Source organism: Microcaecilia unicolor, chromosome 5, assembly GCF_901765095.1.
Source record: "Microcaecilia unicolor chromosome 5, aMicUni1.1, whole genome shotgun sequence".
In the NCBI taxonomy this organism is placed as follows: domain Eukaryota; kingdom Metazoa; phylum Chordata; class Amphibia; order Gymnophiona; family Siphonopidae; genus Microcaecilia; species Microcaecilia unicolor.
Window position 1 is genome coordinate 194,784,571 of NC_044035.1, and position 19,439 is coordinate 194,804,009.

Here is a 19,439-nt window from a genome sequence, read left to right on the forward strand (position 1 = left end):
TGCGACGGAGTGCAGTTGAAGACGCCCAAAATCGGCTTTCGATTATACCGATTTGGGCGCCCACGGGAGAAAGACGCCCATCTCCCAATTTGGGTCGAAATATGGGCGCCCATCACTTTCGATTATAAGGCGGATAGTGGAATTAGAAAAGGTACAGAGAAGGGTGACGAAAATGATAAAGGGAAAGGGACAACTTCCCTATGAGGAAAGGATGAAGCGGCTACGGCTCTTCTGCTTGGAGAAAAGACGGCTGAGGGGAGATGTGATAAAGGTCTATAAAATAATGAGTGGACTGGAACGGGTAGACGTGAATCATTTGTTTATTCTTTAAAAAAATACTAGGACTAGGGGGCATGCGATGAAGCTACAAAGTAGTAAATTTAATACTAATCAGAGAAAATGTTTCTTCACTCAACGTGTAATTATACTCTAGAATTCGTTGCCAGAGAATGTGGTAAAGGCAATTAGCTTAGTGGGGTTTAAAAAAAGTCTGTACGGCTTCCTAAAGGAAAAATCCATAGACCATAATTAAATTGATTTGGGGAAAATCCACTGCTTATTTCTGGGATAAGCATCATAAAATGAATTGAACTTTTTCAGGATCCTGCCAGGTATTTGTGACCTGGATTGGTCACGCTTGGAAACAGTATGCTGGACTTCATGGACTTTTGGTCTGTCCCAGTGTGCAAATACTTATGTATTTATATCAACCACCATCGAGATCCAGGACCAAACCCCCTCCTCCACTTGATCCAGCCCCTCCACTGCCCCTGAAATCCAGCTCCACCCTTGATCTAAGGCCCCCTCCTGTTCCCACATCCCCTGTGATTCAGGGCCCCCTTCTGTCCTCCCACCCTCTGTAGGCCCATCAGGCTTACCTGAATATCACTGATGGTCTAGTGGAGTCCATTAAGGAAGGAGCAATGCCCATTTGCTCCTGTCAATGGACATGACAAATCCAATATGGCAGACACGACCTCTTGCCATTGTCTCATGTTACTACAGCAGCCCCTAGTGGTACAACAGGACTTTGGTGAGAGGTCATAGCTGCCATATTAGATTTGGTACAGCCTATGGGGAAGTGGAGGATGAGGGATTGTCTGGAGGGAGAAATAGAGGAGGGTCCCTGGATAATGGGGTGGGGATTTGAGCTACAGGGTGCCTTGTTCTGGATCTCAGCCGTGGCTAAAGCTGATAAGGCCGCTATTCAGCCCTCCACGCATTAGCTAATCTTATGGCAGGTAGTCTTCTATCATTGGTAAACAAAAAATCATACCCATTTTCCTACCCATTTTCATTTGCAACAGAAAATGACAAAGGAAATGTCATTGATGTTTCTTCTGTCATTGTTAACTGCCCATCCCTAAATATTACCCTCCTTCTACCTTTTGGACAGTAATATAAAATTCTGCTGACCTGCTAGGTTATTTATTTATTTATGTTGGAATTTGTTAGATTGCCTTTCAATGACAATTGGAAACAAAAAATCATCTAACTCAGGGGTCAGTAAATAATGACAAGAACATTATATTGGAAAAACAGCAACTGAGGAGAAGTTTAGTTTAGTTAAAAATCTTAATATACTGCCTGGACTGACATATACATATCACAGTGGTGTACACAATAAATAATAATAAAAAGATAAATGAAAATGAACTGCAATATTAAAAGGACATTAATACTTTCATACTTAATACTTTAATATACTTTAATATACATTAATACTTTAATATACATTAATACTTTCTATGCTCAAGTTTGCTGCCTGCTGTTCCAGTTTTTAGCCTTCCTGCCTTCCTCCGCTATTCCTTAACACCTTAGTCATTACATATCCACCCGCGTCCACCTCTATCACCACTTATGGCCCCTTTACACATTCTCTTCCTTGCCCTGTCCCTTCCCAATCTCTTCCCCTACCCTGGCCTCCTTCTCCTCCTTCCCCGATATCACCGAAGAGGAAACTGCCCACCTTCTTTCTTCCTCGAAGTGCACCACCTGTTCCTCTGATCCCATCCCCACCAATCTACTTAACACCATCTCTCCTACAGTTAACCCCTCCATCTGTCACATCCTCAACCTCTCTCTCTCCACTGCAACTGTCCCTGACACCTTCAAGCATGCTGTAGTCACACCACTTCTCAAAAAACCATCACTGGACCCCACCTGTCCCTCCAACTACCGCCCCATCTTTCTCCTACTCTTCCTCTCCAAGATACTTGAATGCACTGTCCATAGCCACTGCCTCGATTTTCTCTCCTCTCATGCCATCCTCGATCCGCTTCAATCCAGCTTTCGCCCACTTCACTCGACAGAAACAGCACTCTCTAAAGTCTGTAATGACCTGCTCCTTGCCAAATCCAAAGGTCATTACTCCATACTCATCCTCCTCGACCTATCCGCCGCCTTCGACACTGTCAATCATAAATTACTTCTTGACACACTGTCCTCATTCGGGTTCCAAGGTTCCGTCCTTTCCTGGTTCTCTTCCTATCTCTCCCAAAGTACCTTCAGAGTATATTCTCATGGATCTTCCTCCACCCCATCCCGCTCTCTGTTGGTGTTCCTCAAGGATCTGCCCTTGGACCCCTTCTTTTCTCAATCTACACCTCTTCCATGTGCTTGCTGATCTGATCTCATGGCTTCCAATACCATCTTTATGCTGATGATACCCAGCTTTATCTCTCCACACCAGACATCACAGTGAAAACCCAGGCCAAAGTATCGGCTTGCCTATCAGACATCACTGCCTGGATGTCCAACTGTCATCTGAAACTGAACATGGCAAAGACCGATCTCATTGTCTTTCCACCCAAACCCTCTTCTCCTCTTCCTCCACTCTCCATTTCTGTTGACAACACCCTCATCCTCCCCGTTTCATCTGCCCGCAACCTCAGAGTCATCTTCGACTCCTCCCTCTCCTTCTCTGCCCATATCCAGCAGACAGCCAAGACCTGTTGCTTCTTTCTCTATAATATTAGCAAAATTTGCCCGTTTCTCTCTGAACAGACCACCCGAACCCTCATCCACTCGCTCGTTACCTCTTGCCTTGACTATTGCAACCTACTACTCACCGGCCTCCCACTTAACCATCTATCCCCCCTTCAATCCATCCAGAATTCTGCCGCACGTCGTATCTTCCTCATGGACCGATATACTCACATCACCCCTCTCCTCAAATCACTTCACTGGCTCCCAATCAGATACCATATACAGTTCAAGCTTCTCCTATTAACCTACAAATGCACTCGATCTGCAGCCCCTCATTACCTCTCTACCCTCATTTCCCCGTACATTCCTACCCGTAACCTCCGCTCACAGGACAAATCCCTCCTATCAGTACCCTTCTCCGCCACCGCCAGCTCCAGACTCCGCCCCTTCTACCTCGCCTCACCCTATGCTTGGAATAAACTTCCCGAGCCCATATGCCATGCACCCTCCCTGCCCATTTTCAAATCCTTACTCAAAGCCCACCTCTTCACTGTAGCTTTTGGCATAATAACCACTTACCTCTTTTCAGGAAACCTACACTGCCCCATTTGATTGACTGCATACTTGTCTTTTAGATTGTAAGCTCTTTTGAGCAGGGACTGTCCTTCCTAATTTAAAATTGTACAGCGCTGCATAACCCTGGTAGCGCTTTAGAAATGTTAAGTAGTAGTAGTAGTAGATCCACTCACACCATGAAAGAGACCACAATATCTGAACCGCCTGCTCTTGCTCTCATTATGTGTTACCAGCCACTACTTGAACTCCATAAACCAATCCAATGAAATGATTTTTTAGCAAAAGTTTAAATTTTTCATAGGAAGATTCCATATGTGCATCATTCCATAGTCAGGGGACCACAAAATAGAAGACAGTATGCTGGGTAGAGTCAAAATGAGCCTGCTTAGACTTGGGGTCCCCACAGCACGGTAAAAGTATATCGGATAGTCAGTGAAGAAAGATAGAGCGGGAGGATGACATAGAAAGTACTATGTACTAAGTAGAGTATCTTGAATGAGACACAAAAAGAAACAGGAAGCCAGTGTAGTTTTATTAGCAACAGTTTAACATGGTCAAATTTTCTGGCTTTGAATAATAACTGAGCTGCTGCATTTTAAAAAGTTTGTAATCATTTAATATGAGAAACTGGAAGGCCAGCATAAATTGTGTTACAATAGTCTAATCTTAAGAATAGAAATGTACTAATGAATGTGTGGGGCATACACAGTTACACTCTTTTGGGGTGTAATTGGGAACATGACACCACAGGTTACAGAAAAATATGACACCACCACATTTTGGTATTAGACAGTGTAGAGTTTGGAAAGTAATTGTGTTCCCTTTGTCTATAGACCCAAATTCATAATGCCCAAATAATAACAGAGCTAATGCCACACCCAATGGTATTATAAAACTAGATTGCTAATTTATTTACAATAGCAAGAACAAAATGAAAAGACAAGAATGAAGACAATGAAGGCCTTATCATAAAATAATTCAGAGTAAATGCACATGGCTTCTACTTCAGCCAGCTCCTAACCCAAAATAATGCACAGCAATTACATGGCAACTGTACAACCTGGATGTTGATGAAGCCAGGCATCCAGCAGGTGGCAGAATGTTCCTCAGAAGGACCTGTTCAGATTGCAGAGCAGAGGCTGTACTTCAGATCAGATGGAAAGCAAACAGCAATTTGCCTCAGATATGAGCCTCTTTTTATACAGAAATTGTAGGCTGCAGCTGAGTTGGTGACGTGCAATCTGGCCTTGTTGTCAATACACAAACAACTTTGTCCATCTCAGATATAGTGGCTTGAGGGACCACAATATTGTCCCACTGACACCATGTCGAAGGGGCACTTCAACCATGAGGTGATTTGTTCCCATAAACAATGTGCTTTTCTTGGGTCAAGAAATTTGTGAATTCACCTTGTAATGTAATGTGGTTGCTAATCTTCTTGCTCACCAACAGCCTTGGTGATATTTTTCAGTGTCCTTGTAGATTGCATGTAAATCTGAGGCCTAACAAACAACAGACTTTGGCAGTAAAAGATGAAGTTAGTCAGAGTCTGTATTTTAATATCAAGTTGGTAATGCTGGAAGGTGCCATGAAGTGCTGCATATAGTGCCTTTTGCTCCTATATTCCTCCCCTCCCCCCTTTTCAAGGAGTTCAGCTCTGAAAAAAGAGCTAAGCAGCTTGAAGCACTAGTTAACAAACAATAGTGTGCATTTACACATTTACAGTAAATGTCATTCACATGATGAAACTTAAAGCTAAGAATGACAACTAGATTTATGCATCTAGGCTTAATAAATGAGTAGCAGATAATAATGTGATCAAGCTAACCGCTGTTACCACATCCTCTGGCAAAGAGTTCCAGAGCTTAACTATTCATTGAGTGAAAAAATATTTCCTTCTATTTGTTTTAAAAGTATTTCCATGTAACTTCCTTGAGTGTTCCCTAGTCTTTGTACTTTTGGAACGAGTACCAGATATACAAGCATGAAAATGTATTATACTTGAACATACGATTATGCAGTGAAGCAAAGCATATTAACTTGCATGTGATAACACTGTTTTGAAATACGGTTAAGTGGCTTTAAAAAAGTATCAGTGAATGTCCATGGAAGTCAAATGTTGTACACCGCTGAAATCCCAACTCTCGTCCGCGCTGCAGGAGCAGCTTGGATTTTGGCTGGAGGGCAGATCACGGTGTCAGTTCCCATCTGGTGTTGCATGGTCCCTTTTAAGGGATTGTCACCAGGGGCCAGGAATGAGATTTTGCCAGTTGGCTGGTGGTTCTCCTTTCTCCCTCTCGGTCTGAGCTCCAGGAGTCAGTGAGTCATGTGCTTCTCACCCGCTTCTGTGGTTCCGATCTGCATTCCGGGTTCAACTGATTGCTGGTATCTATTTCCCTGCGATTTCGGTGTTTCTGCGTTTCATCTGGGGTGGTTCTAAGGGTTGCCTTTCCTCTCTCCCTGCTCTGTTCAGGGTTGCTGACTTGAACTGTGCCCTGAGAGCTCCCTGGATCTGATGGTGGGGAATTTGCCTCCACTTAGCCGGTTGGGTCATGGTGACTGTTCAGCTAGTCACTCCATTCTGTGTCCAGTCTGGCATTCAGTGTTTGTCCTGGCTCTTTCCACCACAGATATGGGCATGACCGGGCTAGTCCTTTTAGGAGCCCGATGTGTTGTGACTGTCTGGGTCAGTGGCCATCTTGTCCCCTCTTAGGCTGCTGGAGAGGTAGCACTGCTACTGACCTGAACTAAGAGTTAATTAAGATGTGAGGAAGTAGAAGAGATGCAGAGGTTACTAAGGGCAATCTTAATACTTCGTTAGCTTCAACAGGTCTGTTTGAAGTAGTCCCCTTAGAATCAAAGAGAGGAAAGGTCCCATTTAACTTTCTTTCTGAGACGTTCTCAGAGAAGAGGACATTTCTCTGGTGACTGAACATTAATTTGCTCTGTGATTTGGTAACTTAAAGAATGGGGTTTAAAACAGGAATTGTAGATTATTGATAAAGACACATAGAAAAAAAAAGTTATTAACTGGTCTCCATATCCTTTTTCCTATAGTTGTAGAACTTGAACTTTCTCACAGCAGTAACAGAAAAGGGACAGCAAGGCCTAGTTCAGTCTTCATTTATAGGCAATTATTCTAATTAGGATAACAAAAGGAGAGTTTTCATTGGAGTTTTTATTACATTTGTTTCTGAGAAGCAAATACTAAATAAATTACATATTATACCGTATAATCTTAAGGCTCTTTATACTCTATTATATATTTTATTTGCTTTCTTAGATGCCACCACACACTGAGCAGAGGGCTTCAATGTATCATCGACAATGACGCCGAGATCCCTTTCTTGGTCAGTGACTCCTAACGTGGAACCTTGCATTACATAGCTATAGTTTGGGTTCCTCTTTCCCACATGCATCACTTTGCACTTGCTCACATTAAACGTCATCTGCCATTTAGACGCCCAGTCTCCCAGTCACGTGAGGTCCTCTTGTAATTTTTCACAATCCTCTCGTGATTTAACAACCATGAATAACTTGTGTCGTCAGCAAATTTAATTACCTCACTAGTTACTCCCATCTCTAGATCATTTATAAATATGTTAAAAAGCAGCGGTCCCAGAATAGATCTCAGGGGAACCCCACTATTTACCCTTCTCCATTGAGAATACTGACCATTTAACCCTACTCTCTGTTTTCTATCCTTTAACCAGTTCTTAATCCACAATAGGACACTACCTCCTATCCCATGTAGGGCCGGTCTTAGGGTGAGGTGACCGAGACGGCCGCATAGGGCCCCGCGTTCAAGGGGGCCCTGCGCGGCGCGCCTGGGGTCGCCCTGCCCGCCGCTCCCCCCCCCCCCCGACGATCGATCGCTGTTCCGTAAAAAATTTGAGAAGCGCCGAGTAGCAGGCAGCGCCTCGCGTCTGCCTTGCTAGTAAAAATCTCCTGCACGTCGTCGGGCCGGCCTTCCCACATTAAGCCCGCCCTCCTCTGAGGTAATAGGCTCTTCCCGCATTAAGTCCCGCCCTCCTCTGAGGTAATAGGCTATTACCTCAGAGGAGGGTGGGACTTAATGCGGGAAGAGCCTATTACCTCAGAGGAGGGCGGGACTTAATGCGGGAAGGCCGGCCCGACGACGTGCAGGAGATTTTTACTAGCAGGGCAGACGCGAGGCGCTGCCTGCTACTCAGCAATTCTCAATTTTTTTTTAAAAGTTAGTGGGTGCAGCAGGAGTTGGTAGGTGGGTCGGGTTGGGTCGGGTCGGGGGGGGGGACTCAGATGGGAGAAGGGTGTGGGATGGGGGTTCTCAGTTGGGGGAGGGGGTAAGGGGGACTCAGATGGGAGAAGGGTGTGGGATGGGGGTTCTCAGTTGGGGGGGAGGGGTAAGGGGGACTCAGATGGGAGAAGGGTGTGGGATGGGGGGTTCTCAGTTGGGGGAAGGGGGGTAAGAGGGACTCAGATGGGAGAAGGGTGTGGGATGGGGGTTCTCAGTTGGGGGGAGGGGGTAAGGGGGACTCAGATGGGAGAAGGTTGCAGGTTGGGGGTTCTCAGATGGGGGGAGGGGTAAGGGGGACTCAGATGGGAGAAGGTTGCAGGGTGGGTGCTCAGATGGGGGGAGGGGGTAAGGGGGACTCAGATGGGAGAAGGGTGTGGGATGGGGGTTCTCAGATGGGAGAAGGGGGCTGGAACTGGGGTTTGAGAAGGGGCCATATGAGAAATGGGGGCCATGCACGGGGCTGGTGGGAAAATAGGGCATGCTTGGGTCAGGTGGGAGAATGGTTCTGGGGCTGAAAAGGGGGGCTCTAATACAAGGCATGTGGATGAAGGGGGCTGGAACTGGGAGCTGATAAGGGGGCTAGTACTGGGACTGGAGGCTGAAAAGGGGCAGGGGCTGAAACTGTGGGTACTGGGGGCTGAAAAGGAGATAGGGAGAAGTGGCTGGGGCTGAAGCTTGGGACTGGTGAGAGAAAAGGGCTGGGGACTGGGGTTGAAACTGGGGGCTGAAAAGGGGACAGGGAGGAGTGGCTGGGGACTGAAGCTCGGGACTGGTGGGAGAAAAGGGCTGGGGCTGAAACGGGGGACTGGTGGGATAGTGGGGCTGGAACTGGGGGCTGAAAAAAATGGGCAGAGAGAGGGGCAGATCCTGGATGAAAGGGGGAGCGAGAGGGAGGGCAGACCCGGATGGATGGGAGAGGGAGGGCAAATGGTGGATTGAAGGGGCAGAGAGAAAGGGCAGACAGTGGATGGAAGGGATAGAAAGGGCAGACAGTGAATGGAAGGGGCAGAGATAGAGGGCAGATGTGCACGAAAGGGGCAGGGAGAGAGGGCAGACATTGGATGGAGGGGACAGCAGAGAGGGCAGACACTGGATGGCAGAGAGAGAGCGAAGACAGATGCTGGATGGAAGGAAGACAGTGAAAAGAAGATGAGGAAAGCAGAAACCAGAGATGACAAACTGTAAATAAAATATATATTTTTATTTTTTTGCTTTAGGATATAGTATTGTAGCTGTGTTAATAAATGTTTATAATAGAACATGTAAATAAGGTAATCTTTTTATTGGACTAATTTTAATACATTTTGACAAACTTTCGGAGAACAAAGCCCCCTTCCTCAGGTCAGGATAGGATACTGTAACAGCTCTATACTGTATTGACCTGAGGACGGAGGCTTTGGCCTTTGAAAGCTAAATGTATTAGTCCAATAAAATGGTATTATTTTATTTTCTATATTTGTTTTATTTCTATTTGTTAATTTGTAAAGTGGTGATTGGTATTTGTTAGTTTTTTTTCAAATTTACATCTGTTGTCTTTATATTTTGCACAGTACTAGGGGACATTTTCTGTTTCTGTGGTGTTGTATTGTATGCAGAGTCTGGCATCTTGGGGGTTCAGTTTAATTTTTGTCTAAATAGAAAGTTTAAATATTACTACTTATTCTATAGTGGATTAGGGTGTATCTGTGTTTGTGAAAAAGACATGATTTTCAGTTGGCATTGACTATGCAGGATCGACAAGCCCTGGAGCTGGGGGTCTTGGAGCTCGGAGGGAGGGATGGCCGGCTCTGGAGCTAGGGTGGGGGCGGAGCTAGGGTGGGGTGGGGCTAGGGCGGGGCTAGGGTGGGGCCTCGTCAAATTGGTCTGCATAGGGCCCCGCACTTGCTAAGACCGGCCCTGATCCCATGACTCTCCAATTTCTTCTGGAGTCTTTCATGAGGTACTCTGTCAAACGCCTTTTGAAAATCCAGATACACAATATCAACTGGGTCGCCTTTATCCCTAGTATCTTAAGAAGTTTTAATTAAACAACTCTCTAATACTGAGATGCAGACAGCAGTCCAGCAAAGAGAGGGGTGCTATCCAGTTTTTTACAGTGTCACATGTATGATTATCTCCCAGTTGGTGAGAGGTTATATGTGCTGAGACAGAGAAGTACATAGAGGAGGCCTACAGGGATGTTGAAGAGAAGTCCCACCTCCAGTCTGGCAGCCCCTGTGCTGCTTGGAGGATAGAGGTCTCCTAAATAGAGAGCATCACCCTGAAGAAGTTGGAAGTAATCCTGTATCCAGGACCAGCCTTCCAGGGGATTCAATATCATCTCGAACTGAGGATGTGTCTCCAGGAGCTTCTGCTCATGAGGGAAGGGTTAGGATGGCTGATGTAGTTGGTGATTCAATTATTAGGCATATAGATAGCTGGATGCCTGGTAGACATGAGGATCACCTGGTCACTTGCCTACCTAGTGCGAAGGTGGCAGATTTCATGCATCACCTAGATAGGATTTTAGGAAAATATGGGAGGGAGGTTCTGGAATCCAACTTTAGGCTCCTAGGTAGAAAGCTGAAATCCAGATCCTCCAGGGTAACATGTTCAGAAATGCTTCCTGTTCTATGTGCAGGACCCAAGAGGCAGGAAGAGCTCCAAAGTCTCAATGTGTGGTTGAGATGATGGTGCAGGGATGAAGGATTTAGATTTGTTAAGAACTGGGCAATATTCTGGGGTAGGGGGAGTCTTCCAAAAGGATGGGCTCCACCTTAACCGGGATGGAACCAGGCTGCTGCTGGCATCAACATTTAAAAAGGAAACAGTGATTTTTAAACTAGAAATTGGGGAAGGCCGACAGTCACTCAAGCATGCATGGTTCGGAACAAAGTATCTTTAAAAGATATCACCAAAACAGGGAAGGTAGGTGTCACTAAACATCTAGACACCTGCCTGGGGCTATCCCTTCGGCCAGTTAGAGGGTCTATCCCCAGCACAGCTCAGGTCCGCCTGCACCTGCCGCTTGTGCTCTATACTAGCACCCTCCTCCCACCTACTGGGTCCCAACCACCTCTGGGTGAGTCTCCCGCTCTCAAATTATCCCCAGTGATTCCTAGGTTACTGGGGCCACACTCTCATTGGTCCCCAGTTCCTAGAAAGCATCCACAGACCCAACACACAAACCACCAGGATTATTAGTCAGTCCAGACAAGCAGAGGCAATAAATTAAAAATGTTTATTGTCATGAAAAATTAGAAAAATGAACAGAAAGGTACAATCAGCAAAACAATAACAGGTAACTGGAATATGGATCAATTATAACATTATCTAAACATTTGTATACTATCTAAACAGTTCCTGGGGAACTCAGGACATATAACTGCTTACAGGTTATCAAATATAACTGTTCACAGGGCCTCAGCAAAGAGATCTTTCTCTTCTATCTAGCTAAGACTGGAGAAAAAAGCCAGTATATCTTAGATTAATTGAGTTTCTGGGCCAATCAGAGTCCAGAACAACAAGTTTTCAAAAGTATACTGCATCTCATTTCTCTGTAACAGCTATAAACATAAACATGCACCACCTGCTGGCCCAACTAAGGAAATACACTTCAAGAAATAATACAGTTTATAGGCTCAAAACCCACTGTTTTGTCACAGTAGGGCATCCCAATAGTGAGGTTGCAATTAAAACCATAGTAGATCAGGTGTCTTTAAATAAAGAGCAGACAGATTTTCAAAGATTGCAAATTAACACTGTTAACTGCTGAGCAAGTTGTGAATAGCAACATCATATATGCAAATGCCAGAAGCCTAAAAAATAAGATAGGAGAGTTAGAATAAATTGCACTAAATGAAAAGATAGATAAAATAGGCATCTCTGAGAACTGGTGGAAGGAAGACAATCAGTGGGACACTGTCATACCAGGGTACAAATTATATTGCAGTGATATGGTTGATCAGATTAGTGGAGGGGTAGCATTATATGTTAAAGAGGGCCTTGAATTAAATACAGTAAAAATTCAGCAGGACAGGAAACACATCTTAGAATCCCTATGGATAGAAATTCCATGTGTAAAAGGATAGTGATAGAACTGTACTACTGTCCACCTGGCCAGGATGAACAGACTAATGTAGAAATGTTATCAGAAATTAGGGTAGCTAACAAACTGGGCAACGCAATAATAATGGGTGTTTCAATTAACCTGATATTGATATTTAACATCAGTGCATACTAGGGAGGTAAAATTCCTTGATGAAAACAGTGACTGCTTTAGGGAGCAGCTGGTTCAGGAACGAACAAGAGGGGGAGAAATTCTAGACCTAGTCCTTAGTGGAGTACATGAGTTGGTGCTGGAGGTAATGGTACTAGGGCCACTTGAAAACAATGACCATAATATGATCAGATTTGATAACAGCTCTGGAGTAAGTGCATATAAGAAATCCAATAAATTAGCATTTAACTTTCAGAAAGGAGTAAAAATAAAAAAAGATGTGCAGCTGCAAAGGTAAAAAATTTACATCAGGCGTGGATACTGTTCAAAAATAGCATCCTGGAAGCCCAGACCAGACATGTTCCATGTACTACAAAAGGAGGAAGGAAGTTGCCCTGGCATGATTAAAAAGTGAGGCGAAGCTATGAGAGCTAAAAGGAAATCTTTCAGAAAATTGAAGATGGATCTGACTGAAAGTAATAGGAAACAGCACAAGGAATGGCAAGTCAAATGCAAAGTACTGATAAGAAAGGAAAAGAGAAATTTTGAAAAGAAGATTGCCTTGGAGGCAAAAACACAGAATAATAACGTTTTTAGGTATATTAGAAGCAAGAAGCCGATAAAGGAATCAATTGGACTGCTAGATGACTGAAGGATAAAAAGGGCAATCAGGAAAGACAAGGCCATGGCGGACAGAGTAAATGAATTCTTTGCTTCGGTCTTCACCGAGGAAGATATGGGAGAGTTACCAGTGCCAGAAATGGTATTCAGTGCTGATGAGTCAGAGAAACTGGAACAAATCTCTGTAAACATGGAAGATATAATGGAGCAATTTGGCAAATTGAAGATTAGCAAATCGCATAGACCAGGTGGTATGTATCCCAGAGTACTGACAGAATTGAAAAATGAACTTGTAGAGCTATTGTTAGTAATATGTAATATATCTTTAAAATCAAGCATGGTACAGAAAGATTAGCGGGTGGCGAATGTAACGCCGATTTTTAAAAAGGGTTCTAGAGGTGATCTGGGAAATTATAGACCGTTGAGCCTGACATTGGTGCCGGGCAAAATGATAAGAGACTATTATAAAGAACAGAATTACACAGCATATACATAAGTACGGATTTAATGAGACAAAGCCAACATGGATTTAGTCAAGAGAAAACTTGCCTCACCAATCTACTACAATTTTTTGAAGGGGTGAATATGCATGTGGATAAAGGTGAGCTGGTTGATATTGTGTAACTAGATTTTCAAAAGGCATTTGACAAAGTACCTCATGAAAGACTCCAGAGGAAATTGGAGAATTATGGGATATGAGGTACTGTCCTATTGTGGATTAAAAACTGGTTAAAAGATAGAAAACAGAGAGTAGAGTTAAATGGTCAGGATTCTCAATGGAGAAGGGTAGATAGTGAGGTTCAACAGGAGTCTGTGCTGGAACTGCTGCTTTTTAACATATTTATAAATGATCTAGAGATGGGAATATCTAGTGAGGTAATTAAATTTGTCTGACACAAAGTTATTCAAAGTTTTTAACTTGCAAGAAGACCTTACGAGACTGGGCATTCAAATGGCAGATGACTTTTAAAGTGAGCAAGTGCAAAGTGATGCATATGGGAAAGAGGAACCTAAACTATAGTTACATGATACAAGGTTCCACATTAGGAGTCACAACCCATGAAAAGGATCTAGGTGTCGTTGATGATACATTGAAACCATTTACCCAATGTGCAGCAGGGGTCAAGAAAGGAAATAGAAAGTTAGGAATTATTAGGAAAGGAATGGAAAATAAAACTGAGAATGTTATAATGCCTTTGTATCGCTCCATGGTGAGACCACACCTTAAATTCTGTGTGCAGTTCTGGTCACCGCATCTCAAAAAAGATATAGTGGAATTAGAAAAGGTACAGAGAAGGGTGACAAAAATGATAAAGGGGATAGGACGACTTCTATATGAGGAAAGGCTAAAGTGACTTGGCTCTTCAACTTGAAGAAGAGAGGGCTGAGGGGTATATAAAATGCTGAGTGGAGTGGAACAGGTATATGTGAATCACTTGTTTAGTCTTTCCAAAAATACTAGGACTAGGGAGCACACAATGAAGTTACAAAGTAGTAAATTTAAAATGAATTGGAGAAAATATTTCTTCACTTAACATATAGTTAAACTCTGGAATTTATTTCCAGAGAACGTGGTAAAAGCAGCTAACTTAGCAGGGTTTAAAAAAGGTTTGGATAATTTCCTTTAAAAAGTCCTTGGGGGGAGGAGTCAAGATGGCGGCTCGACGCTGAGACTTCGCGGTCGCATAAGCTGAAGTTCTCCTGTTTACTTCTAGATTTACCAAGTTTAACAAATGCCGCATACAAAGAGAAAGGGGGTAGTAAAGGGTCTACCACTGCCGGCCCAAACACCTACCCCCGGTCAGCAAACGCTTCTGCGATACGTCTCTAGTACCCCAGTGAATACCGGTGAGAGGGATCCCGTGTTTGGACTAGTCGAAGGAGCGACGTCTCCACTAGGGATCGAGACATCATTATCCCCACCGGAGCTTAATCCACCGCCTTGTCCTGCTATTCTTCAGCCAGGAGTGGAAGGTACGATGGAACCGGAAGTCGGAGACCAGAGGCCTTCAGACAGTGGCGTTTTGCCGCGGGAAGCAGATGATAAGAACAGGGAGTTAGTAACTCCCCAGGCGGTGACTCTACAATCTATCTGGTCAGCTATACAACAATTAACGGTTGCGGTGACAAAAACATCCCAAGATACGGCTTTGTTGGTAAAAAATTTGATTCTTTATCGTTAAACCTTGAAAATGTAAAAGTTGAACTATCTACTCAGAAAGCTACAATCTCCTCCCTTAATGTAGTAATAGATACCTTGGTAAAAGATAAGTTGAAGGTTTCTTTAAAGTTGGAACACCTTGAGAATTATAATAGACGTTTAAACCTACGGATATTGAATTTTCCTGTTACAAGTGGAATTGCTCCGATTGATTTCCTAAAAAAATACCTTCTAGAAGTTCTTGCTTATCCTCAATCTGCCATTCCACCGATTAATAACATTTATTATTTGCCTGAATCCAAACAACCCAAGGTGAATCCAACAGTAAATAATCAGCCTTCTGAATTGAATTTGCAAGACATATCAGCCTTCCTGGAAGAGTCTTTATCAGAAGTGCCTACCCGAAGGACGCTTTTGGTATCATTTGTCTTCGAGCAGGATGCGAAGGCGCTACTTAGACTCTATTTTAAGAACTCAAATAGAACTTTTTGCGGACAAAAAATCTGGATTTTTCCAGATGTGATAAGGTCTACACAAGATCGTAGGAAAGCTTTTCTAGTTTATAGAGAGGAGATTAAAACAATGGGCACTACATTTATGTTATCTTATCCATGCAAATGCTGTATTAAATATCTGGGAAATAAATACATCTTTTTTGAGCCAGACCAGCTTAAAGCATTTATAGATAGCAAGAAATTGACCAGATAGAATTTGTGGTGTATTAAGTAATAGTATAATGAATAGGGGTTTTTTGAGCCAGGCCATTTACATTTGTAACAATGCCTTATTTCTCCTTAAATAGTTTTCTCCTTTCCCCCCACTCACGATTGTGGTCTAAGAAAGCAATTTATATTTTCTTATTATTTAAAATATTTCTTGAGAATGCAAATTAAGTGAAGTTTGGGAATATTTTCTTTGTATATTAGGAATAATGCAATCTCTGTAATTATACTGCTGGGTTACCGATTTATAAGTGTTTATCTTGTAAACTTGAAAATTTAATAAAGAAATTTAGCAATAAAAAGTCCTATGTTTTATTGCATTTTGTTATTGAAAACTTCAATAAAATTTATTTAAAAAAAAAGTCCATGAGTCATTATTAAGATGGACTTGGGAAAATCCACTGCACATTCTAGGATAAGCAGCATAAAATCTGTTTTGCTGTTCTGGGATTCTGCCAGGTACTTGTGACCTGGATTGACCACTGTTGGGAACCAATATACTGGGCTTGATGGACCTTCGGCAATGCTTATGTTCTTATGTTATTATGATACACACAAGGTAACTTCAGTGCTTTGCAGGATTCACATAAGCCACACCTCAAGTGCAAGCATCTACAAAAAGGTGGGTCTAAGTCTATTTTAAATTGGGTCAAAGAAGTCTGCAAACGAAGATGAGAAGGGAGTGAATTTTACAAGAGTGGTCCTTGTACTGAGAGTATACATTCTCTGATATGTTCATGTAATACTTCTTTATGATTAGACATATATAACTGATTTTGATTGAGAAACATATCGAATTAAATGACGATAAAGGTAAGGAGGTTCTTCTGCTTGTAATGTTTTAAAAACCAAAAGAAGTTTATAGGTAATCCTATATTGTACAGGGAGCCAATGATGAGGTGTAATATGATCAAATTTGCCTTTTCCGTATATCAATAGTAGTATTTTAAAGTAAATGCAACTGTTTAAGATCGTTAACCCTTTATACTTATCAGCTTCTACATATTCAGTTTTGCCCACTGATGTTCCACATCCTTCAGCTGTTCCCATCCAACTAACTCTTCCTTGAGAAATTCCCCCATCTTGACAAAATTAGTTCTTTTGAAGTCTAGAACCTTCAGTCGTGAATAAACCCTCTCCTCCTGTGTCATAATATTGAACCACACCATTTGGTGATCACTAGATGGCAAATGATCCCCCACTGTAACATCAGAAACACTCTCTCCATTTGTAAGCACCAGGTCTGGAATAGCTCCATCCCGCATGGGTTCCATTACCCACTGCTGGAACAATTCTTCCTGTACAGAATCCAAGATCCCTTTGCTTCTAGCTGACGCCACAGCAGGGATGCCCCAATCGACATCCGACATATTAAAATCACCTATCCGGTAGTACTTCCTCTTTCTGAGCTATCTTGTGAATGTCTTCAATTAAATAACTGTCCATTTCTTCTGACTGTTACGGTGACGTGTATATTACACCAACGTAAATACATTTTCCACTCTCTCTTACCAGTTTAACCCATAGCGCTTCTTCATTACCCCGTATGTCCTGCAATTCTGTCACTTTCATATTATTCTTAACATATAATGCCACTCCGCCACCCTTTCCTCCTACCTTGTCTTTCCTGAACAGATTATAGCCAGGTGTAACTATATCACATTCATGGATCTCTGTGAACCATGTCTCCATGACCACTACTAAATCCAGCCTCTAGATCTAGAAATTTGTTTCTCATACTATGGGCATTGGTAGCTCTCCAGATATACTCCCCCCCCCCCCTTCTATAAAAGGTATTATGTTTTACCTTCCTGAGGGTTATTAATGATTTTGGGGCTTTGTAAGCCACCTAGATGGTACGCCTGTAAGGCGGGATAGAAAATACCAATAAACTTAAACTTGAAACTTGAATCAATAGAAGTATGCTTTCTGCTCACACTTCACACTGGCATTGCTCCTTATGCATGTTTCATGCATATCCTCCATCCTATTCCAGATGCTGCCACCTTCAGAAGAGTGATTTTGCTTGTCTGAAAAGAGATAATGAGGTTTGTGCATATTTTAATGAGATAATGTACCTATGGCTCAGTAAGGGTTCTGGACAAAATCCCTCATTATATGCTCATTAATGGCCTGTTTGCCACAATTTGGGCTCCTGATTATTGTTTATGGTTTATTAATTTGATATACCACACTTCCTCAAAAAGATACTAGAGCAGTTTACAATTTAAAAACATGTATTAAAATCACAGCAGAAAAGAACGGCAATATTTGCCAGGAAAGGGTATATAGAACAAGTGAGCATCAAAATTAGAGATAATACTAGTGACAAGAGAAAATTGACAGAAGGGACAAAAGACACATAGAGGCATATTTTCAAAGTATTTAGACTTACATATTAACCTGTAAAACTTTGTAAGTCTAAGTGCTTTGAAAATGAGCCCCTTAGAGATTCGCCAGAGTCAGTGGATCCTGAGAGGAACAGCCGTCCACGTGCAAGTTGAAAGCCTTCTCAAATAAATGGGTCTTCAAAATGGACCTAAATCTAGAGTAAGATGGCTTTAATTGTAACCACGTTTGGAACATTGAAAACTATATGAGATTCACCCAACCCTTCTGAGTATTCACCACAGCCTACTTTCTAATTCTGAGTGAAGTGACCCAATAAATTCTGGCTGTATCTTCTGATGCAGATGTAGTATGGCCCTTCCTCATAAATTTACTTTAATGAAGTTTATCCTAAAGAAAACACTGTGCAATTTTGAGATCCTTAGAGAAGCTAGACATTCTGTTCTTTTTGCCATTCCATAGATGCTGTCCTATCCCATGGAGTTGCAGATACGGGATGAACGCTCACCCAGGAGATGTGTACAACTTCTAGAATCTTGTGTTGGGCATCTGCCTTGCTGCAACCGCTGTGCCACCTGCTACTGCCGTTTCTTCAATGCCTTTTGTTACTGCAGGAAAATCAACCACAAATGTCACCACGGGAAAAATTAGCTCTCAGCAAGCTTACAAAAGAGGCTGGGGCCATTTTCTCTCTCTGTCAATCTCTTTCCTTGTCAAGCAGATCTCTGTAACATACCTGGATTTAAAGATTGTATATTGACTTGTTTTTGTTTTGTGTGCTACTCCTTTTATAGTGTGAAGGACTAGTTTTAAAAATGTAGCAGTGAAAATGTTTTGCCACTGCTGTTTTTCATTCGGCACACCAAAAAGCAAGATTGCTATTTTTCTTCTAAATAAAACAAGAAACTCATTCACTTGGAGACTCATCATGTGTTATTAATAGATAACTAGTTTATTTCCACCAAAGCCTCTTGCACTACAGGTAAATAGTGAGTAGGAGATTTAGAGGAGTGTAAATGACCTAATTCTTGGACCATTTACCCATAGGCGGTCGGTGGCCCAACTGTTTGGGGAGGCTAAAGGGGGTGGGGTTAGGGTGGGGCCAGGGGTGGAGCTTAAATCCATAATTGTCTGATAACACACAGAAAAAAATAAATAAAAATAAAAGTCACAATTAATACCTTTTATTAAATTTAGATATTAGATATGTATCATATGTCAAAGAATAAAGTGGTTGCTCAAAGCATATACTAACCACAATCGCTCAACTGCAAAACACTATGCACAACTTTGTGCAAAAACACACTCAGAACCTTACTGTACCGTAAATATTACACTGGGCAGAACCTAATACACCAATATACCACCCATATGGAAAATGCAGACCGTCAACAATATGAAACAAGGGATCATATCATCACAATTCTCATGTAGAGCCACAAAACACCCTAATTCATGTTTAATGTGGGATAAAATGCCATAAATAAGTAAATAAATATAAACTTTTAATGTTGAGCACCTGATTCTCAAAGTGGACATATTCCAAACACTATAATGAAAATAAAATGATCTGTTCTACCTTTGTTGTCTGGTTGTCCGATTCTG

The 19,439-nt window shown here is 42.4% G+C and overlaps 1 protein-coding gene across 1 annotated transcript in view; it reads left to right on the plus strand.

Moving 5' to 3' along the window:
• Nucleotides 1-18,726, plus strand: part of AGRP (agouti related neuropeptide) — a 235,518-nt gene extending 216,792 nt beyond the window's left edge. Inside the window, exon 4 of the mRNA XM_030205014.1 lies at nt 18,297-18,726. Coding sequence (XP_030060874.1) covers nt 18,297-18,485 — 189 coding nt within the window. The 3' untranslated portion in view covers nt 18,486-18,726. The remainder of the gene's footprint in view (nt 1-18,296) is intronic.
• Nucleotides 18,727-19,439: the final 713 nt, after the last annotated feature.